The sequence below is a fragment of the Lethenteron reissneri genome, chromosome 7 (genome assembly GCF_015708825.2).
Source record: "Lethenteron reissneri isolate LAM-NWPU_2019-01 chromosome 7, ASM1570882v1, whole genome shotgun sequence".
NCBI lineage: Eukaryota > Metazoa > Chordata > Hyperoartia > Petromyzontiformes > Petromyzontidae > Lethenteron > Lethenteron reissneri.
This window is the reverse complement of record NC_083785.1, coordinates 5339451-5362622: the sequence shown is the minus strand read 5'-3', so window position 1 is coordinate 5362622 and position 23172 is coordinate 5339451. Positions and strand designations below refer to the sequence as shown.

At 51.3% G+C, this 23172-nt stretch overlaps 1 protein-coding gene across 3 annotated transcripts; it reads left to right on the top strand.

Annotated features, from left to right (window-relative positions):
• Nucleotides 1–3237: 3237 nt before the first annotated feature.
• KAT2B (lysine acetyltransferase 2B) lies at nucleotides 3238–21267 on the top strand. Of its 3 annotated transcripts, none has more exons than XM_061574025.1 (18): nucleotides 3238–3471; nucleotides 7972–8101; nucleotides 8951–9096; nucleotides 9612–9701; nucleotides 10205–10386; nucleotides 11191–11382; nucleotides 11864–11970; nucleotides 12246–12401; nucleotides 12936–13072; nucleotides 13435–13643; nucleotides 14010–14136; nucleotides 14959–15069; nucleotides 15558–15701; nucleotides 16001–16115; nucleotides 16719–16755; nucleotides 17107–17170; nucleotides 18627–18711; nucleotides 19477–21267. In XM_061574025.1, the coding sequence occupies exons 1-18, from the start codon at nucleotides 3253–3255 to the stop codon at nucleotides 19668–19670; spliced, it is 2445 nt and encodes an 814-aa protein (XP_061430009.1). In that variant the 5' UTR covers nucleotides 3238–3252; the 3' UTR covers nucleotides 19671–21267. The 3 variants fall into 3 exon arrangements, with proteins under 3 accessions (XP_061430009.1, XP_061430013.1, XP_061430022.1); XM_061574029.1 differs by lacking the exon at nucleotides 3238–3471 and adding an exon at nucleotides 4093–4213 and having other exon boundaries at nucleotides 19477–21266; XM_061574038.1 differs by lacking the exon at nucleotides 3238–3471 and adding an exon at nucleotides 4107–4161 and having other exon boundaries at nucleotides 19477–21265.
• Nucleotides 21268–23172: the final 1905 nt, after the last annotated feature.

Genomic DNA, 23172 nt, shown 5'->3' with positions numbered 1-23172 from the left:
CAACGTCAGTGGCACGAGATGTGGACCAAACTTTCAATTTGCAGTTCGACTTATCCACTTGTAAACCCAAGCACGTTAGTTTTGATTCTGCCAATATTTAGAAAACAAGTGCAAAACACTAATTTGGTATGAAGGTGTTACAGTTCACAAGTTCGTCACATGGAAAACGAAAATTTTAATTCAGTTATTTCCCAATCAAGTCGAAAACCAAATTGTGTTTGTATGCAGTGATGAGGCCGAGACCGCCAACTCACTGCACCCGAGGCCCCTTGTGTTGAAACAATCCTCCAGGCGGTGCCAATCGCCACTTTGCACCCCCCCCCACACACAGCACCCCCCCCCCCCCACACACAGCACCCCCCCCACACACAGCACCCCCCCCCCCCCACACACAGCACCCCCCACACACAGCACCCCCCTCCCCACACACAGCACCCCCCTCCCCACACACAGCACCCCCCCTCCCCACACACAGCACCCCCCCCCCCACACACAGCACCCCCCCCCCCCCCCCCCCCACACACAGCACCCCCCACACACAGCACCCCCCCCCCCCACACACAGCACCCCCCCCCCCCCACACAGCACCCCCCCCCCCCCCCCCACACACAGCACCCCCCCCCCCCCACACACAGCACCCCCCCCACACCCCCCCCCCCCACACACAGCACCCCCATCAATTCGCGTGGTTCGCGTTCCCACTTCATCGCGCACTGCAGTCGGACCGTGTGAGATTTGGCGGCTTCGTCGCGGCTCCACGGGCAGAGTCTAAAACTAAAAGCCAAATCTTCCATCTTGCTCCGTTGTTGTATCATCCTTAACCAGCAGATGAAATGCACCCATTGTGCGAGGACTACCGGTTTGTCGAGTTCTCATCAAATAGGCTGCGCGCCCCAGTCTGTACCAATCGCAATTGAAACTGCGTTACTTTATTTACATTTGTGCAAGTATGTGAAGTTTGTGGCAGTGCCCCCTTTAGGCGCACGAGTGACACACCACGCTGGTTGTTACACGCGGGGAGTTCAGCTCCAATATCTACAATTTCTGGTTGCCCATCGGAGGCAGTTTAAACTTTTAAATCCACGCGCCCTGCAGAAAATAACGATAATTATCAGATGACCAATTATAGAGAACAATTTAATGTAATTTTACGAATGGAGTGCAAGTTAATTGCATTACGATATACAGTTGCTGCAAGTAACTTGCGAAAGATCGCAAAATTCAAGGCGGTCGTGACTAAAAGTTGAACATGGCTATCCCCCCCCCCCCATCACCTCCGCGGGGTGAACAAGTCGCGCACCTTGAGACGACTTCTCGTTTGGGCGGAATTGCCTCGTCATGGGAACGTGGAATTTCCAGCAAGCTGGCTCACGGGAACTGCACCATCGCGCTCGCCAACTCCACTCGATCGGCCACCATCGTCACTAACACTGCTGGAGGAATTCCTCGCCAATGGATCCATCTCCCACGGCCTCGCCATGTGGCAATCCAGTCCAGCAGCACCCGCACACAGAGCTCCAATTACATCGCTCCGTCTCCGCGGTGGAGGAGCTCGCGGGCGCATTAAGTTGGCATCGATTTTTTTTTTTACAAACTAATGATGATCTTTTCTAATTCACATTCCCTCCGGACAAAAGGCTCACCTCGCCGAAGCATAGTTGTGGACGTAGAGCGATGAAGCCATGCAGATCACAGGCGTGCCCAAGTATGGACGAATGCAGTTTTGCGTCGGACACAAAAGTTTCACGAAATTTGAGTTCCAGCCGATTTCAAAGGCTGGCAACCCCCCGGAGTCGCAGTCCACGTGCGCTGCCAAACAGAAATGTCCACGTGCTTTGCGAGCAGCGCTGTACAATGCTTCTAAAACGAAAACGATTGTCTCTCCCAGCTGACCGGGACCGGCGAGGAGGAGGCGGAGGAGGCGGGGGAGCCCGGGGGCTGCGGCCGCCACTTTTTATTCTGCCGCCACCTCCACGCGGCGTTGCCAGGACAGAGGTTTCTCTCTCTCTCTCACACACACAAACTCATCTCGCTCGAGTTCGCACGTTCGCACGCGTATCGCCCGCGCTTCTGCTTGGAATCTTAAGTTGGCTGGCCGTAGCATGAATGTTTTTAACTTGAGCAAGTTGCTCACTCGGTCGGTGCCGATTTTGGTAAGTCGCCATCTAGCAGTGGATCGATCCTGGCTGGTGGATGACGACAGAGGGTTTTCCCCTCGGGTCTGGCACCGCGCGGCCCCTTCCCTCGCCCCAGGCTCCGCCCTCTGAGTGGCCCCACCCCCAGAGCTCTCTGGCTCTCAGTCTTTCCAAAAAACTCAATCACAGTGTGGCCTTTAAAAGATAAAAATACAAATATCACTGTTTCATTGCTTTTATGACTTTATTTTGGTGATTTTCGAAAAGTTTTTTTGGTTTGGCCATGTTTGTTTGTTGTAGTACGGAGTTAGATTGATGGCCTTAATCTAAGTTGTCTTGTGGTTGTTGTTGTTTGACTTGCATCCCACTGGGATTTTTGCACAGGGTTGGTGTGCGGTGCTTTTTCTGCAATATTTTTCTGTCTTTTCTTGGATTTTCTGTTTGCACTTAGTCACTTTAAGATGTTTTCTTGTTCATGTTTTGTTTTTTGTTTGTTGCGGTTGCACCCGATTCAAGAGCCGAATGGCTCACAGGGCTTTACCTAATACATGAATGGAAATAATAATAAAACATAATAAAATTATTCTCACGACGTTTCGGCCACAACGCAAGCAGCCGTCCTCAGGTGAAGAACAGGTCTGTCGAGAAGACAGAGTCTCATTCAGACGCTTGCGTTGTGGCCGAAACGTCGTGAGAATTATTTTTATTATGTTTTATTTTTATGATTTTATTATTTCCATTCTACGTGACTTTACCGAAAGAACCAAGAAGATGAATCCCTGCAGTCACGAAAGCTTTAAATCGAAAACTAATAAATGAACTTGAACTTGGACGTTTCGGGTAATGGCCCTGGAAATGTTCTTCAAAGCACACTCCAGAAGCTCGTCGAGACCCCGCCCACCACGTGTAGCCCCGCCCATCTATCTAAGCCCCTCCCCCCGTGTGTAGCCCCGCCCATCTATCTAAGCTCCGCCCACCACGTGTAGCCCCGCCCATCGCGTGTAGCCCCGCCCATCACGTGTAGCTACGCCCATCTATTTAAGCCCCGCCCATCCGTGTGTAGCTCCGCCCATCTATCTAAGCCCCTCCCCCCGCGTGTAGCCCCGCCCTCCCCGCGATGGCGGAAAGCGGCGCGGATCCACCCGTGGCCTCGGCTGGCAGCGGCGTCGGCGTCGCGAGCGCGGAGACGGCGCCCAAGAAGGCGGGCTCGGCGGTGGGGCCCGTGGAGATGAGCCGCGCCGAGAACCTGCAGCGCATCGCGCAGAGGAAGGCGCAGGTGCGCGGCTACGCGCACAGCAAGAAGCTGGAGAAGCTGGGGGTCTACTCGGCCTGCAAGGCAAGGCCGCGCATTGCATTCCCCAGCGCGGGTAGGCGCCACGCCGCCGCTTATGCGAGCTGCGAGATGTAAAGCGTGCACGCGCGTGTGTTGTGTGGGGAGCGGTGGCGCAGCGGTTAGCGCGCTGGTCAATGAACTCCGCCACCGAGTTCGATTCCCGCTCGTGGCCAACACCAGTGACGATTATCCAAACCGGTCCTGGAACTCCCCTAGGTCGACTCAGCCTCAACAGCCTCAAATCAGTACCTGGTGCGGTGTGTAAAAACATCGCCACTGGGGAGACAAAGGCGGCCGGGCGTGGTGCTGGCTACCCACTCCCTCGTGTGCCATTGCGGCCTTCATAGGTGCTCGCTAACAGCACTTTCCCCAACAGTGTTGAGGCTACACGGGGGATCTTTGTCTTTGTTGTACAGGTTAGGGGAGGGGTTAGGTGGGGGGAGGGGTTATGAAGGGGGAGGAGTAAGTAAGGGGGGAGGGGTTAGTAGAAGGGGGAGGGGCTAGTAGGAGGGGGAGGGGCTAGTAGGAGGGGGAGGGGCTAGTAGGAGGGGGGAGGGGCTAGTATGAGGGGGAGGGGCTAGTAGGAGGGGCTAGTAGGAGGGGGAGGGGCTAGTAGGAGGGGGAGGGGCTAGTAGGAGGAGGGGGTAAAGGTGTTGTGGGTGTCGGAGATCGCCTCAGCGATCGCGTTATTGTGTGAGCGTGCGTGTGTAATTTAAATCAAAAGTTATTGAACGTTTGTATGAAGGTAGGTGCTCATAGTACTGCATATATCTACGTGTTTATTAGTGTGCGTTAAAGTAGCGTTTTTTTATTGTTTTTTTATTTTAACGTTTTTGTTTCAACGTTTTTGACGGCGGTTTGTTTTTGGCGCCCTTTTCCCTGAGAGCGTGTGGCATTAGTGTGCGTATTCTCGGTGTCCTCGTGTGTTTGTGTATCTGTGTGCGTGCGTTCTAGTCTATGTATGTTTACATAGTCTGTCGTACTGTAGTGTATTTACTGTGGGGTGTACTGGAATACTCCTGCCCCCACCGAAAATGAACATCAGTGGAGGGATGCAGGCAGGGCCGATGAGTCTGATGCCTTCTATAAACCTCCTGTCCCAGGTGCTAGCTAAAGTGGCCCCTTGGGATAGAGTCATCCTGTTGGGTGACTTTAATGCCCGAGTGGATCATGACGCAGACACATGGGTTTGAATGATCGGAAGGCATGGGCCAGATCAGCTCAATAAAGGAAGGAGGCTGCTAGACTTCTGTGCAGCCCATGGGCTTGTAATTATGAACACGCTGTTCCAGCATCGGCAGATCCACACAACATCATGGATGCACGCCAGGTCCAGGAAAGAACATCTGCTGGACTATATAGTGACGGACCAGCAGATGTGGACCCATGTCCTTGACACCAGGACCTACCGTGGAGCTGATCTGCCCACTGACCATCGACTTGTCATCTGTAAAATGCGCCTGACATTCTTCCATTCCGGTGGTGGGTCTCCATCTAGGACCCCATTCAAACCCACAGTTGCTTGGTCTCAGCTAGCTGAAGATAGTTTCAAGCAGGAATTTCAACATTGCTTGCAGCTGGGGTTAGTATTGTGTCCACCTCCTTCTGATGCTGAGGAGAAATGGGTGAGGTTCAGGACTGTGGCTCATGCAGCTGCCACGGCTGCATTGGGTATGCGGTCCAGACCTCCCCAGAGATGCTTGCTAAAGGAGGTGTTCTGGCTGGTTGAGAGAAAACGACAGGACCACTCACGTCGTCTACAGAATCCATAATCGGAGAATGAGGCTTACCACAGCCTTCGCTCGGAGATTCGGAGAGCCGTGCGGCGTTGCAAGGATAAATAGTGGGAGTGGGTTGCTGAGGAGATGCAATCTGTCTCAGTAGCCTGCAATCACAAATCAGTTTAATTCCATAAAAAGGTAACTTGCAGCGACCTCACCTATCACCATCCTTAAGGGAAACAACGGTCTTGGGGGAGGGGAATTCCCTCAGCCCATACAATATCATGGGGAAAAGTGGGGACAACCCTGCTAGGGCTGTGGTGCCTCAAATATTGGCAGAAGTCACTACCCCTTCTGAATGGTTGGCTGAGGTGCCATCTGTGGAGGAAGTGTGAGGGGTGATCTGAAGTCTGAGACCAGGAAACATGCCAGGCAAAGATGATCTCCCAAGCAAAATGCTAAGGGAGGGTGGCCTCTGTGTGCAGACTGCCCTACATTACATCATCACAACTGTGGACCACAGGACGAGTTCTGCAGGATTGGAAGGTTGCCCTGGTGGTCCCCCTCTTCAAGAGGGGACCGCACAGGTTGTAACATCTCTTGGAGAATCTCTCTTCTCAGTGTACCGGGATAGGTCCTGGCAAGGATTAATTATTCAACATCACCTTGCCAGGCACGCTGAGGAGAGGCTTGCGGAGCCCCAATGTGGTTTCAGACCAGCGCGTTCCTGCACAGATGCCATATTCTTCGTCCGTCTGCTACAACAGAGGTGTAGGGAATTCCAACGAGACCTAAATCTGCTTTATTGACTTGGTCAAGGCCTATGAAACCATCAACAGGCCAGAGCTATGGGCAGTTCTTCGTGCTTTCAGAGTCCCAGACTCTGCTCACAATCATTAAGGGCCTTCATGATGGTGGGCAGGCCCAGGTAAACTATGTGACCAAGAGTCGGAGCCATTCCCTGTTTACCTTGGGGTGCGACAGGGATGTCCTCTGGCTCCCACATTATTTAACATCATCTTTGACCACGTAGTTCAAGAAGCTTTGCATGGCTATAACCGGAGGAGTTTCCATCTGGTACAGATTCTGATCGATGTTCGCGAAGGGTTGAGGGATGGCTCCCTATTGGTCAACTATGTTATGTATGCTGATGATCTGGTGATTGCTGCTCACTCAGAGGAGGAGTTGCAGGCGCTGTTGCTGAACCTGGAGTGTGCCACTAAGAGGTGGGGTCTTACCATCAGCCCCACCAAAACTAAACCCCTGCCTGGGTATTTTGTGTCACCAAATACTCCACCCCCTCAGCTGCCCATTGGTGATGGAGCAGTGTGTTTATAACCAGCTCTGGTTTGACAGCAGAGGTCTCGCTCCGAATCAGTTGGGAGGCATTATCACTTTTATCGGCTGTGTGGATGCTATCTGGTCTGTCGCTCTGCACCAAGCTTCAGGACTTCTTGGCCACAGTCTTGCCCTCCCTTCTCTACGCTTGTGAAATATGGACCCCTCTAATGGAACATCTGCATTGGTTCGAAACATTCAGGCTGGCATGCCTACAATCTATCCTGGGTTTAACCAGGCCGGATTTTGTAAGGAACTCACAAATCCTTGAAAGATTTGGACACAATCCCATCAGTCAGCTCCTCCGGCAAGCAAGGCTGCATTGGCTGGGTCATGTAGCCCACATGCCCAGGCACCACATGCCCAAGCAGCTTCTGTTTGGCCGCATAGAGGTGGCTAAACGGACACGACATGGGCTGGAGAAGAGATGGACTGATGCGGTACGGGAGGATGTGGAGCCGAGTGGACTTGGCGACGACTGGCACCAGTGGTGTCAAGATTGGTCTCTATGACGGAGGCTTGTAAAGGACGCTACTGAGCAGTTGGAGGCAGTTGCCCTCCAGTAACAACGTAGGGCAGAGGAGCGACGCTCACAACAACGAGCGGAGCACTGTGCGATTAAAATGCATAAAGTTAGCACAGTCGGGGGTACAGCTGGTACATCAACCGGTCGTCTCAGTCAGCCAACCCATGGCACCTGGGACTGTCCTGAGACCTTCTGTCAGCAAGCCTTCGACACTTCACATGGCCTAAAAGTGCACCTGGCCTGGTACAGGCGCCGTGGTGATGTCACCATCACTTAGTGGCGAATGGCAGGTATTGGTATTGGTTGTACAGGTATGTATATATATGTATGTTATACGTTCCTCAATAACGGTTTGGCCTTAAAAGGAAACAAATCTTCTTGTTTCTTTCGGTAAACAAGAAGATGAATCCCTGCAGTCACGAAAGCTTTAAATCGAAAAAGGAAACAAATATAATAGACTACATTTGTGGAAATGGTCCTTAATATCAAAACCATCCCATGAAGGGCCATTGTCTGGAACGTCGCCTTTTGTATATTTTTTATCTTAAAGCCACAGCGTTATTCATGACAAATGTGTGTTTTGTTGTCTGTGTTTGTGCGTGACTGCCAAAGCAGTATCACCAATCAATCCTGTATATTACACAGGGGGGAGCAGAGTGTGCATGGAGTGCGCTTGCTAATTACCTCACTTTAAATCAAGCACATTTTTTTTCTGTAACAAGACTCCTGAGGGCCCTATGGGGGTCCAAAGTGGTTCAGAGTTTGTCAGGGTGTCTTCGCCACTATAATCATGCTGGAGATGATTTGCGTCCAACTCGGTCATCATCGTTGACTAAAGTAAAATAATACAAACACTTGTGTTGGTAAATATTTCCCACCATTGAGATCTTTCACGAAATCAATGGTACGCTGTTGTAGGCCGACGACTCGTGCAAGTGCAACGGCTGGAAGAACCCCAACCAAGCGCCGAACCCTCCCACTGTGGACGTGCAGCAGCACAACGTCGCCTCACTCAGCGATCCCTGCCGCAGCTGTAATCACGTCCTCGGTAAGGCGAGGCGATCCCGCATTCAGGGGGAGAGTGGTGGCATCGTGATTAGCGCACGACGGGAGCAGTCTGGTGGCCCGAGTTCAATTGCAGGCTGTGGGTTAACCAACATCGGTGGTGAGTGTCTAGACCGGTCCCGGCAGCGACCTCTCCCTTCACCAACCAGCACTGACCAGCGGTGGTGAATCTAGTGAAACAAACCCCCGTGACCTACATAGTGTGGTCAGGCGTCCGTCCATCAGTGGATTGTAAACTGGTTTGTGAACACATGTTGTAGGTTTTCCTCTGTGCTCCTACAGCCCACACAGCAAGGGTTGGACAAAGTGCTGTGAATAGTTTTTTTAACGCCTATACCACCACTCGGCATTGAAACGGGACATATACAGCTGTGTTTCTGTCGTGATTAAGAGTAAAGAAAAACAAACTATGGAATTTCACAGTCCATGGTTAAGATGAGGCATTTTGATAATAAGGTAAATATGCCTCAGCCGGGTTTGACAGCAGTGCCAAAGAGACTGCATACTTATCCCAATATCTGCAGATGCAATATAACTTTCAACTTTCGCCAAGCCTGCAAGTAAACATCAATGATGAATCGCAGCAGGAGCTGGGGTTGCTTCACTTAAAAATCATTTAATTTGAGCCTCCTTAATCCCAACTCAGGCCACCTGTATATACTGCTAACTCATTGTTACCATCGTGATGAACACGTACAGTGAGAAAGAAGTTTAACATGTACATTTAAACAATTGTATTTGTTCAAACAATCTCGCGCTGTGATCGCCGGCACCTGTACCGACCGGTAAGCCTCTGGTGCGGCGTTCCGTGTGCCGACCACTTGGTCCACAGCCGACCATGTGTCTCACCTGGAGAACGTGTCGGAAGAGGAGATGAACCGGTTGCTGGGCATCGTGGTGGACGTGGAGAACCTCTTCATTTGTGTCACCAAAGAGGAGGACGCCGACACTAAGCAGGTCTTCTTCTACCTCTTCAAGGTGCGACGAGCCCGCCTCATCTTCCCATTCAATTAAAAAAACGTAGCACCTCCAGTTGTTACCGTGTGGTTCGTGCGGTGGAAGGAAATATGAACATTTTACAAAAAATAATTGTGTTCCTCCTGTTTGTATTTATTTATTGTACAGTCTCCCCAGGACTGGTTTAGATATCACCACTAATGTTAGCCGTAGCCAGAAATCAAACTTGGGTCACTGGCTTCTTAACGGATCACTCCACCCTGTTCCTGTGGTGCTGAACAAAATATCAGCAAGACCATGTGGGTCTGCATTCAAGGCACCTTTCGTCATCGTGCCTCATAATTCTTATGTCGGCATGTTTATTTTAACTTTTATCGTCAAGCGGATCTGCGGTTCATTCACTGATAGTTTTCTGATTGTCTCATCTTCAGAGGTGAGTGCATTGGACCGTGACTGCAGTTTCTCAAGTGTGTGTGGAAGTGCCGGTGCGCTGCTGGGTGCTGAGAGAGCGCCGCTGCACTGTGCTGTTTGCGTAGCTTCTCAGGAAGTGCATCCTGCAAATGAGCAAGCCCGTGGTGGAGGGGCCACTGGGAAGCCCGCCCTTCGAGAAGCCCAGCATCGAGAAGGTACAGCCCTTCTCTCGCCCGAGCCCTGCTTACTTGTCTGCTTATCACACGCAAGGTGAAGTGGGTGGTTGGGGCAGGTAAATGAATAAGAAATATTTTCTTGAAACCTTAAGAGTCTCAAGATTATTTTTCAAGATAGTCTTGCATTGAAATGTTTGGCCAGTTTTATGAATGAGTGTTTGGAGGAAATCTGAGAAGATGGAGAAATGTCATCACTAATTAAGGGTTAATGCTGAAAGATCCTCGCAGGTATATAAAAAAATATATATTGCTGTATCACCGTCTCCTGGCCGCATAACAGCTAAAGCCCACACGGCACCTGGTGTTCCCAGACAGTCTCTCATTTAAGCATTGGACAAGCTTAACCCTGCTAGCTTTCAAGATTGGGCACATTCAGGATGATTTTGTCATTGTCAAATAAAGTCAAAGGACAAACGGAATAGTGGTCCTGCTGCAGAGCACTTGTGACCCTACGGCGTTCACGCTTCTCTTGTCGTCGGCAGGGCGTGGCCAACTTCGTGCAGTACAAGTTCAGCCACCTGCCGCCCAAGGAGCGGCAGCCCATGTACGACCTCGCCAAGATGTTCCTGCGCTGCCTCAACTACTGGCGGCTAGAGACGCCCTCCCACCGGCGCGCCCGTGCCCAGACGGACGAGCTCTCCGCCTACAAGGTCAACTACACAAGGTGCGGAGTGCCGGGAGGAGGTGCACACCAGCCGGTGTCCCGGGGGGGGGGGGGGGGGGGGTCCCCGGCACCTGCCCAGCACCTGTGCTCCTGAAGTAGTCACCTAAGAGTCTTGAGACCAGAGCTTAATGTCTCACTAAATATGATATCAGTAATCTTCCAGCAACCTGGGTTGCTTATAGCTTGGAGTAGGTGGCGCATGACTAATAGCCACAGCCATATCGGATGGTTTACTGGATTTGGTGTGGAAATATTTTCCGGGTCACTGTTAAAGACAGACGCGGCTGAAATTCAGCCCTACTTGAGACTCACATGAGTCTCGAGTATGAGTCTCAAGTAGGTTTTCGAGGGGTAAATAGTTTCATGAAGTTAGTAAATATTCACCATGTGAGAACTCAAGAGACCAGTCTTATTTGCCGGAGTGACCTTGGTCACAAAAATGACAAAGGAATAAAGAAAAATTAGAGCAAGGAAAATAAAACAAATCCGAGAACTCCTGCTTGAGTAGTAGTAGTGAGTAGTAATTTCATTTTATATAGCGTTGTTTATGCAATTGCATCCCACAAGGTGAATTTATTAAAACTGCAAAAATGTATATCAGTATTAAATAAAATAACGTGTTCTATCACTCAAGTTGGCTCAGTCAAAATACTTTTAAAATATTTGTACTAAAGCTAAGTTAGAGAATGAATGCAGTCATTGCGCTGTTTGGGAAACGGGCTAGGCGTGTGTCGTCATCGCGATTTTGCGTCCCACGTCGGTGAGTTTCACCCCCTTGCTGTGTCTGCGGCGCGCGCGGTCCAGGTGGCTGTGCTACTGCAACGTGCCGCAGTTCTGCGACAGCCTGCCCTGCTACGACACCACGCAGGTGTTCGGCCGCACGCTGCTGCGCTCCATCTTCCCCGTGATGCGGCTGCAGCTGCAGGAGAAGTTCCGCAAGGAGAAGGACAAACTCCCGGCGGAGCAGCGCACGCTCATCCTCACGCACTTCCCCAAGTAACGCACAGCACGAGAACTCCTGGCGTGTGCGAACGTGCGTGTGCGTGTGTCGCAAGGGTATTTTGTTTCACCAGGTGAGAAACCAGGATCTGATTTCCGAGACTGCCGGTAGGGCTGATAGCTATTTATAGGCGGGTATTTTTGAACTTGCCAGATTTGGAGCCTGACTGTGTGTGAGCATTAGACGCGTGACATTATTCAATTTTTACATCTCTCAAAGAGACAGCGTGAATGCTGATTGTTGTTCGTGAAGGCAATATTGTATTGTGGTGGCTGACAGTTGCTGTGGTTTAGATGGTCGCTTACGGTTGTGATGATAATGGTTGTGGCAGTGGTTGTTGTTGCTAACGGTGGTGGTGGTGATTGCCGAGGTGCCAGTGGTTGCGGTTGCTGATGGTTGTAATTGCCAGTGAGTGGCGATTGTAGTTGCTGACAGTTCTGGTGATGGCGGTTGTGTGGTGCTGGCGGTTGTGGTCAGGTTCCTGTCCATGCTTGAGGAGGAGGTATACAGCTCCAGTTCTCCAATCTGGGACGCCGATTTCTCAGGCTCCGACGTCGCTGGCGCTCAGGCCGCTCTGCAGGCAGGTGAGGCCCCCCCGCCCATACACAGGTGGCACTTACCCAGTGTCGGCAATCGCAGACATAGCCCCCCTCTGCAGGCACGGCACTGCATATACACCGTGGTATGTGCAGCGTGCGTGTGGAGCGTGTGGAGCGTGTGGTGCGCATCACGCGGTGTGTGTAATGTGTGCTGTATGCGAGGGAACGGTTCTGCACTCTTGTCCTACAATGTGTCGGGCTTAACTGGGGATATTCTCAATGCCAGTGTGTGCATGCGTGTGTGCGCGCGTGCGCGACAGTGTCTGGAAGCCAGGGCCTCGGGACCCCCACGTCCAACCGGCAGTTCAGCTTCCAGTCGGGCGTGTCGTGTGTCACCGGCGAGCCGTCCAGCGCTAGCGGACTCAGCCCTGGCGTGCTCAGCCCCTGGAGGAAGGGGGAGGAAGGCGGCGCGGCCGGTGAGATGCCAGCATGGTCACGGCGGGCTCGTCGGGGAGGCTGGTGTGTGTGGGAATCGGTGCCTGATTGATATAGAGAGACCAGGAATTCTGCATTAAAATATTATCTTTTTACATATTTTGTACTGTTGGCTTTGTCATGGATGCTTCATGAGATGAAGCATCCAGTTGCAACCCATCAAGTGACATCTCGCCTACCCAATAGAAGACAGCACATTCTGACCTAATTTTTTAATCTCAGAGGTGGAATTTATAAAAAATTTGTTTGGTTATTTTGTTCTGTCAATAGTTATCGAGCCGAAACCATTAACTCGCTACACTTGAAATATTAGTTCATTCACAGTTGGGTGGCTGAAACTTGGATTCAATCACAGGATCTCAGCGTTTGCAGCTCAGCGCTCTGACCTCCGAGCCACCCGGCCACTTTGCAATTGATATCATTTTATATTACATTTTCTCCAGGAGGGGGTGTTTAATTAATGTTTGTGTCGTGCAGCCTTGTTTACATTGTCTTGTCCCTGATACTTTTTCCAGGTGAGAAGCGCAAACTCGACGAGTCAATGACTCTGGAAGATGCCAAGAGGCAGCGGGTGATGGGCGACATCCCCATGGAGCTGGTGAACGAAGTGATGTCCACCATCACGGACCCCGCCGCTATGCTGGGGCCCGAGGTGAGACCTCACCCGTTCACGCGAGCCGCGTGGGCCTCGTTCTGCAGCACGGTTATCTCTCTGCGCTGCACTGCACGTGTAGTCCCGCACAGTGTACGAAGTGTTGGGCCTGGGCCTCCCTGAGCTCGACTCGACCTTAATTGAATACCTAGTGCAGCGTGCAACACTGGAGCGACAAAGACACGTTGTGCTGGCCAGCCACCCCCTCGTGTGCAGTGCTTGCCTTCGTAGGTGCTCGCTCACAGCACTTGCCTTCACGGTTTGGGAGATCTTGTCATTCCACAGGGGGATCTTTGTGTGTGCGTTGTGTCGTCCTCACTACGTGTGCATGTATACATCCGTGTGTGTTTGTGTATGCGCAGACGAGCCTGCTGTCGGCGCACGCGGCCCGCGATGAGGCGGCGCGCATGGAGGAGCGGCGCGGCGTCATCGAGTTCCACGTGGTGGGGAACTCGCTCTCGCAGAAACCCAACCGCAAGATCCTCATGTGGCTCGTGGGGCTGCAGAACGTGTTCTCGCACCAGCTGCCGCGCATGCCCAAGGAGTACATCACGCGACTCGTGTTCGACCCGTGAGCGAGCCCCTTCCTTGCCGCACGCTCACCGCACAGGCTCGCTTAACCCTCGCCCTAAACCCGGACACGCGAACCGTACGTGGCAATGTGGTCACGTGCACAAACACCAGAGTGCCGTCACCTTGCTGACGGTGTTGTGTTATATAGATTCGTACAGAGACCTAAAGACTCGCACAGAGACCCATAGACTCAGATAGAGACCCATGGACCCATGCAGGGACCCCCAGACTCCTATAGAACCTCTTGTATAAAATACGTGTGCCCACTGTTTTAGCGCAGCATCTTCATATGAGGCCGCTTTCAGACACTGTAAATCCACGTCTTGTTGCGACTCTAAGTGGGACGGTGGTGGCGTCTGCACAGGAAGCACAAGACACTGGCGCTGGTGAAGGACGGGCGCGTGATTGGAGGGATCTGCTTCCGCATGTTCTCCACGCAGGGCTTCACCGAGATTGTCTTCTGCGCCGTTACCTCCAACGAGCAGGTCAAGGTGAGAGGCACCTGTTCCACATCCTCACCCACGCGGCCTTCTCAATCGCCTCTGCCGTGGTGGGCACATGCCTGCCATCAAATCTCCCGGAGTTTAAAAAACGTGCCCACTTTTTCAGCTGCCAGCTGGGAGACAGAACCGACGACCTCTGCATCGCAAGTTCAGTGCGCCACCCATTACACCCAGAATGTGCCCGGTCTCACCAGGTCTCAGATGTTAAGCAGTTTTGAGCCTGGATAGTGCTTGGATGGGTGACCAGCACACGTGACAGGTGTTGTAGGCTGCTGTGGGGCTAGGTGGAGGGCAATGGAGAGCAAAGCGTACAAAAACTCATTCTTGCGCTGTACTTCTGTGTGGCCTTTACCAACCAGCACTGGCCAGCATGGTGACGTGTGGTCATACAACCCACATGGCACGGGGAGGCCCTCAAGCAGCAGTGGATAGACGAATGGGGCTAGACATGTGCACACAACCTACTGTGTCATCCACCAGCAGCTAACACTTCAACAGCCACTCACTCGCAGCAATTATCCACCCGCATAACTTACAGGGTGATCCAGTAATAGATGCCCTGCTAAACAAATGGATTAATGATGGAGAAAACTTTTCATTTCAAAGCCCCCTTCATATCTCCCACCATCTCAATACACACAGTGTTAACGCATTTAAAAGTGTTCTGCGAGATATAGAGCCATATCTCACAGAAACGTGCGACTGTTAGCATCTGATATTATCTCAGCTACACTGCGCATCGTCCTCACCTCCGAATCACCGACGGTTGGTGCCGTGTGCGGTGCTTGCGTCCGGTTTTCGGTGGCGCAGGGGTACGGCACCCACCTGATGAACCACTTGAAGGAGTACCACATCAAGCAGGGCGTGCTGCACTTCCTTACCTTCGCAGACGAGTACGCCATCGGCTACTTCAAGAAGCAGGTGACGTCGCCTGCTGCTACCCCCCTCCACTCCCATCCGCCTCGCTGCTCGCTCGTTATCACAGCTTCAGGGCTTCAGCCGACAGGTCCCTGACGTTTCATCAGAACCGGTCCCCGTTTTGGTCTTCCCCACTGCATGTGATTGGCATCGTTAGTACAATTCTCGGTTTAGCCATCCCCCCTCCAATTACTCGACTGCACCATCCTAACTGGGAATATTTTTTAAAAAATCATCAGACAGGACTTCACTCGCCTAGAGTTCCTGCAACCTCCACTGTATTTTTGTTATCTTCGTTGGGCTAACCCAACAAAGATGGAAGAACGTAATATCTTCTTGATGTAATGCAAAGTCCAGGCCCAATGTCAATTTATACGCTGCAGCTGCTCTTCGTAACAAATTTAAAAATGGAGAGCAGCCGACGGCCGTGACAGAGTCTTGCGACGGCCCACGTGAGAAACGTCTTGGATTCTCTCTCTGGGTGTTTGCAGGGCTTCTCCAAGGACATCAAGATCCCCAAGAGCAAGTACGTGGGCTACATCAAGGACTACGAGGGCGCCACGCTCATGGGCTGCGAGCTCAACCCCAGGATCCCCTACACGGAGTTCTCCGTCATCATCAAGAAACAGAAGGAGGTAGGGCAGCGATAGCCGCAGAACTTCCCTTAAAAAATTCACATTGATAATAATATTATTACTTGCGTTTGTACTGTGCCTGTAATGTAGCGATATGTCTCCATGTGGCTGGTTCAGCCTAGGGGACCTCACCCCTAATTCCCCACACGTTGATCTCAATTGTGCTTTTGCTGTCATGTGACGATTAATCTCTTCGCAAATTATTCAGTTGGGAAACTCACGGCAGCATCACCCGTCTATTGCGAAAACTCCTTAAAAATAGTAATGAGATGTGTAACGACGGTGACCTCTTTCCCCAGATAATAAAGAAGCTGATTGAGCGCAAGCAGGCGCAGATCCGCAAGGTGTACCCCGGCCTCACGTGCTTCAAGGAGGGCGTGCGGCAAATCCCCATCGAGAGCATCCCTGGCATCCGTGCGTACATTGCCAGCCGTTCTAACGACCACCAGCGCTTACTGCGAACGGAGCACGAGCGGCAGCGGCACCACTGCTCATTTGTACAGCGCCGGCAGCAGCGCTTCGACAAACAACGCCAGTACCAGTGGCTCGAATGTAGACGGCACCGTTACTTGTCATTGACATTGCACCAGACAGAGCACTGCACACGTTTACAGCACAAACTCTCCCCACACGTATAGCACGGGCATTGTAAATTCACACAAACAGCACATGCATCCCACATAGAGCTTTAGCATCACCGCTTCATACACTCACCGGATTATCATATATAGCACGAGCAGCAGTGCTTCCTGCAAGTATAGCACGAGCGTGTTAGCCCTTCCCCATATGTAGAGCACGGGCGCTGGCACTACCCATCCTTACAGTGCCGGCGCTCGAACCCATTGTGCACACAGTGGGAGTAGCAGAGATTCCCGTATACCCGTGGCACCAGCACCCGCCCTTGTCTTCACTGGGCACCCACCCAGCATGTGCATCACCGGTCCGAGCTCCGCCGCGGTACCTCCTAGAGCAGAAAAAACATTGTTGGCTGAATCGTGGCTGTGATTTCTTCCCCAGGTGAGACCGGCTGGAAGGCCAGCACCAAGGACAAGGGGTGAACATCTCACCGGCAGTGACGTATTTGTGTGACATTGTCTTGAGTAATGTTTCGTATGTTAATTATTTTAAGCAACATGCATCATCTCTGATGGCCGATGCAGTGTAAACAAATCTAGTTAATTTATTAATAACGTACAGGCCCCTTTGCCAATCTATTGATGAGATTGGAAGCATTCCGGGTGATTTAGTCAACGACAAAGAACGATATGAAATGCATCCACATAGCTTATCATATTTTTCTCTACATTAATATTAACATATCAGAGTCCGTTGGAGGATGGCACGTATGAGAGTGCTGATCTAGAAGATTGTGCAGTGGTTGTATTGACCAGTGTTGCTTTGGCAGGAAGGAGCCTAAGGACAGTGAGCAGCTTTACAACACGCTCAAGAGCATCATGCAGCAGGTGAAGGTACGTCGTGACCCGCGCCGGCGCTGGGGTGGGGCGTGCGTTCTCTGCGCCCGTCGTACTTCTTGAGGTAGAGGCCAGCCCTTGTCCTGCGCCATCTGGAGGGAGCTGTGTGCAACGTCGGCGATGAAGGCGTCGGTGTTGAACATTCTCAGCGCTGCTCGTGCCGTCATCTTCATGCGCACAGCAATACCTGTTGCCACGGCGACATCTGTCAATCGTTAACGGAATTTGCACAGATTTTCGGGGACGGGGGACAAAGAGTGAAAAAAGCATCGCGTCAGCGAGTGTCTCGGTCTGCGAGTCGACGGGGCATCTCGGCTGACCTTTGAACTCATGCACGGTGTAGGTGATAGGCGCTCCTCCGTTTTTGGGTAGCTTTGGACTGCAGGACAGAGGTACAGCAACGGCGTTGGCGTCGAGGGGGGCACCTCTCGGCGGCGTCCGACACCGGCTGCCGTCCCTGACCGTGCCCACGCCGGGATCAGTGCCCGCGGGGCCGTGAGGCCGATAAGCGGAACACGTGACCCCAAGTGCAACGCTCGGCAGCACCCTAGGTCCACTTGGCAAATGAACGAGATTCTATACTCACGGGTACAATAACCGCCTGTGACTATATCACCTGGAATGAATCCAATCGTTTCAGCCAAATAGGACTGAGCTTGGACAGTGCTTGGGCGGGTGCCCACCGTGCACGTCAGCTGGTTACAGGGCTGCGGTGCTACGTGCTAGGGCCGTAGAGCGCAGTGCAGAAAAACCCTCTGCCGCACTGTACTTCAGTACTCCAACGTCTGTGCTGTCTGCCATCACCAGCCCACACTGACCAACGTGGGGAAGTTTGGTCGGTTATCCCCGAGGCCCCGGACAGCGTATGGAAGCTCTCATCCAGGCAGTGGATGGACAAATGGGTTGTGACCGTGCAAGTGGAGTGAATACGTTGACCTCACTCAAGGCAGTGGATTCCCACAATAGATGTTTTAGGGAGTGACCTCATCGGTAAGCAATGAGCTGGGCTCGTATCTTGCAGTAGGCAGTTGAGTGAGATGGACTTACACGTGTATGTATATGTGGGGGGGGGGATGTGTGCACATACGTGTGTGTGGGTGTATATAGTGGTAGTGCTTAGGGGGTGGAAGTGTAGCAGTTGGCGCTCTGGTACCCATCAACCCGAGTTCGATTTCCACTTAATGCCGGCACCAGTGACGATTATCTGAACCAGTCCTGGGCCTCCCCCTGTGTCAACTCAATTGAGTACCCGGTGCGTTGTGTAAACATCGCCACTCGGGAGACGAAGGCCGTCAGGCGTGATGTTGGCTACCCACCTCCTCGTGTGCCGTGTCGGCCTTCATAGATGCTGCTCACACAGCACTTTCCCTAGCAATCTGTTATTGCTATACAGGGATCTTTGTTTTGTATATAGACACAAATTGTTGTGTGTGTGTGTGCATGATTATTCCAGGGTCAGCCCAGCGCCTGGCCATTCATGGAGCCCGTGAAGAAGTCTGAAGCCCCTGATTACTACGACGTCATTCGCTTTCCCATGGGTGAGAGCGCAGAGGATAAAACAAACAAAAATAAACTCAACACTTCGTTTTTGTAGCCAATACGGTGATCTACATTTGTTTTTTAGCTTGGCCACATTTTAGTTATCTGCTTATATTCTTGTCATTAACTCTCTACCACCTGACAAGATTGTCACATTTTCAAATATATACTTTTTATACATGCCCATGTATCGATCAAATTCTAACCATTAAAGTTCAAGCTCACTGGTGGCTTGAGACTGGACATCATAAATGGTGTGGCGCCTTCCTAGCAGTGTGGCTGTGATTGTCCACGAACTTTGCTCACGGAAAGCAGGTGTCACATTTGGCAGGGATGCAGCATAGCAATGCCACAGGTTTGGGGTCCAAAGCGAACGCATTACAGAGCGCATTTTGTCGTTGCACCTGTCTCCATCGTTGTCTCTATGCTCATTGAGCATCTGCCAGTTAAGTTCACCCGAAAGCGCTTTAAGCGTGGGTCCTTGTACATGGCCGTTCTACCGCACACACGATTGTGAGGTGCATTTATAAATAGTGAGCGATATGGAGACTTAGATATCATCCAGGTCGCCCTTGCAAAAGAGGTAAAAAGGTAGTCCCGTGTCTCCAAAGGGTCGGTGTCTTCTAGTGGAATAATGGAGGCTGCCTGACCACGTTGTAGTGACTGTTCTGGTGACGATCGCCACTTACTGGCTTCAGCATCTGCGTAATGTGTCACATTTGCTTCCCTGCTGTGCACCCCGTGTGCACTCGCTCCCACCACAGACCTGAAGACGATGAGTGAGCGACTGAAGAACCGCTACTACGTGACCAAGAAGCTCTTCATGGCCGACATGCAGCGCATCTTCACCAACTGCCGCGAATACAACCCCCCCGAGACGGAGTACTACCGCTGCGCCAACACGCTCGAGCGCTTCTTCTACAACAAGATGAAGGAGGCCGGTCTCATCGACAAGTAGCGGTGGTGGCTGTGGTTGTGCGGATCCCAGGCTTGGGACAGAGCCCGAATCTCAAGCGGCCGAACAAACGTGGAAATCGACGCGAGTCCAGACCGCTAATTGCCACGGGGGCCGGGGGTGTCGCCCACCAGCTCTCGTTGCAGGGGCGCGTTCGACGAGCGAGTTCTCCTGCCGTTTGGAAACGGTGGCGCTGCGAATCGTCGGCGACACAGAGCTGCTGCGAGCGCATGACGCGTGGAAGGAACAATCGGAACTTTTCGTGCTGCCAGCATTGGCGCCGCGGCGATCCGTGGGTGCGTTGAGGACGGACCACCGCGTCGTTTAGCGCTTGCATTGTCAACAGGAGGGTGGAGTATAAACACGCACGCAATGAGGGATGAAAAAGTTGTTTTATTACTCGCTTGGGAGTGGCGTGCCCTTGAGTCAACGAGTGCCTGCAGTGCAACAGAATGCAAAGTCGGTGAAGGGTTTTTGCCGATAAGCATTCGACTGCAGTTGTAGTTCTGTATATTTTTAGTACATACTGACGTGTATGAATTTAAATGTGAATGTTAAAAGTACGATTTGCACACCGAATGTATAGTCGCAGGTAGTTGACTAATTGTACTTTGTGGGCGAGAGTGATCGTTTGACTACACACACACACACGGCTTAAATGCACAAATGCATCTTCCTGCCGATTCGCTCTATTATTGGCAATGGAAACAAGGTCACATTTTTATTCTAAAAACTAGGAAGAAGAATCGTGCGTATGTATTTATGTTGAACTTCTTTCGCACTGAACGTAACCAACCGTGCTAATCGGAGGTGCGGATGTATGGATTCTGCACCGCTTTCCAATAGGCTTTGCTGATGGAAGTATTTATTCAGCGATGAGAACGATACGTTCCAAACCACACGGCGAGATGACAACACACGGCACGTGATGTGATGCAAATCCTAATTGCAACATAACTTTACACGAACATTAAGTTCGTATGGGATGAACTTTGAGATAGTTACGTCCCCTACAGACAAGTAAGATATTACATTTCGATTTAAAGCTTTCGTGACTGCAGGGATTCATCTTCTTGGTTCTTTCGGTAAAGTCACGTAGAAGGGAAGTAATAAAATAATAAAAATAAAACAATAAAATAATTCTCACGACGTTTCGGCCACAACGCAAGCAGCCGTCTTCAGGTGAAGAATGAGACACTGTCAAGCTTGGAGCGTATACATAAGCTGGGTTGGAGGTGGAAGAAGAGCGCCTTGACAAAAGAATTTGCATATCAAAAGGAATTTAGCATATTAATGAAAATGCGTAGGAGGTGGGCAGGGGGGTTTCAAAGTCATATGCCCATGCATTATGCAGGATTAGCAGCATCAAAGGGAGGGGGTAGGGGGTAGCATTAACAAAGAGAGGGAAGGTTAATAGTATGTAGAAGCCACGAAACATGTCAATGGGAGAGCGGCGTCAGGAAACCCGCAGTGGAGCAAATAATGCATTCCCTGTGGAGAACACAAGATACACAGTCAATGCCAGTGAGTGGACTGCGGTCTGAAAGTCAAGGCGCTCTTCTTCCACCTCCAACCCAGCTTGTATATACGCTCCAAGCTTGGCAGTGTTTCATTCTTCACCTGAAGACGGCTGCTTGCGTTGTGGCCGAAACGTCGTGAGAATTATTTTATTATGTTTTATTTTTATTATTTTATTACTTCCCTTCTACGTGACTTTACCGAAAGAACCAAGAAGATAAGCCATTACATTCACTCAGTTTCAGTTTTTTTCTCAACCTGAGTTGTAAAGTTTTGAAAAGATTGAAATTTAACCATTGCCAGCACTTGAACTGGTAGCTACATTTTATGAGTTGGTTCCATTTGGCTGAATTTATACCCGAACGATTTATATGGATACAGCTGTTAAGAATTGTAGCGTTAAATATCTGCATCGCTCAAACCCCAGCTGCATGCCCTGAGAAATGTCTACAGGTTTCCTTTTGCCCCTCCAACTAAGAAGCTCTCCTCGCAACTTTGTCATCGTAAATTCTGAGCGGATGTCGAATGGATATGGGAAGATGGGGGGGGGATGGGACGCAGGTGAAGAAACGCTGATGGTGAAGCCGCTGGCCGTCGCACATGAAGTTTCTCGATACACCCGCAGGCATTGACTGTAAAACCCGCGTTGGAGTGTGTCGCCTACTCAGCCTGCAGCTGACAGCAACAGAAACAGTCGTGTTGCGCAAGCAGTTGCGTGTGCGGTGCCACATGTGGTGTGGGATAGCGCAGGCTGGTGGTTGTACTTGCGTGACCTTGCCAGGGCCATGTGCATCAGAGGGTTCTCCATTTCACCGAGCAGATTTTCATGTTGTTTGCACTCGTACGTGTACACGTAGAGTCCACGTCAACCCACGCCGTGCGGGTCGGGGGGACCGTTTGATAATTTGTCACCAGACGGGAAGCATAGGGGTACAGTACGATTGATTTTGCGATGTCCACCACGTAGCCCGCAGCCCATCGCACACAGCCTGATGTGCTTGGTGGTTGCTAATCCAAGCGCCATGCAGGCTCCCACCTTGCTTATCTTAAGATGGGGCGCATTGTGGGTGATTTAATCGTGGGCGTAAGTACTGTAGATAACGTTTAAAAACAACCCGTCCTGCCAAGCTTGCTTTGGTGAACCCCGCCGGGTCACACGCGTCCTGAACTCTGAAGGTAGTGGCTGTTGCGTCATTCTTCGTGTACATGTACCACGTTCATCATGGACATTGTTGGTTGCGTCATGTTGTCGTGTTTTGTATGTGATCGTAAACGACTAATCTTCAACAACTCCGAATGTATCTACGCCGCAAGCTGTGCGTATACGCAATTGTCACGTTTTCAGAAGGCCAAGTGTTAACAGAAAGGTCACGCGGTGTGGTTATACCGTCTCGGTGCGTTTAATTTATACCTGGATTCTGTATTGTTTGATGGTTATTCGATGTCTGTTAAGAGAAAAAAAACTTTACATATCAATTGAAAAGGCTTCAAATGTCAACTTCTGATATATTTCAGGCGTTCTCTCCACCCAGTCCCCGTTATGAGGACCTCGAGGTCCACGAACCTGTGGAAGTCCTCCCCACAATTGACGATGATGGGCCTCATCGTTATGCATGTTGAAATTACTTCTCACCGTGCGTAGCCAATCGTGCTACACAGAGGTTATATCCAATCCGTCCCAGATGCTTGTTGTCGTGCAAGGCACTGTGGTGTAACGTGCAGCCACCACGTAAAAGTGACTGGTTGGACTACTCCAAAGGGCATCTCCCAAACATCAGCGTGCTTCTGAGTGCCCTGTTCCCAGGAAAGCCTGAGATTGGCCAATTCTGTTGGTGCCATTCTGGTGGGAGGAAACCTGATTACCCGGATACAATCCACCCACACGCGCGCGAGTCACACCCAGGCCTCCGGTGCAGCTCTTCTGATACTTGGCCCACCACAGTCCACTCCGACAGAGCCCGGTATTCCCAGACTCCCTAACAAAGCC

Bases quoted from the DNA above. Each gene is read 5' to 3' on its own strand.
- KAT2B (XM_061574025.1), top strand. From the start codon at position 3,253: ATGGCGGAAAGCGGCGCGGATCCACCCGTGGCCTCGGCTGGCAGCGGC. The intron at 13,644-14,009 runs GTGAGCGAGCCC...GCGTCTGCACAG, and splicing joins ACGCGACTCGTGTTCGACCC to GAAGCACAAGACACTGGCGC. The intron at 14,137-14,958 runs GTGAGAGGCACC...TCGGTGGCGCAG, and splicing joins CCTCCAACGAGCAGGTCAAG to GGGTACGGCACCCACCTGAT.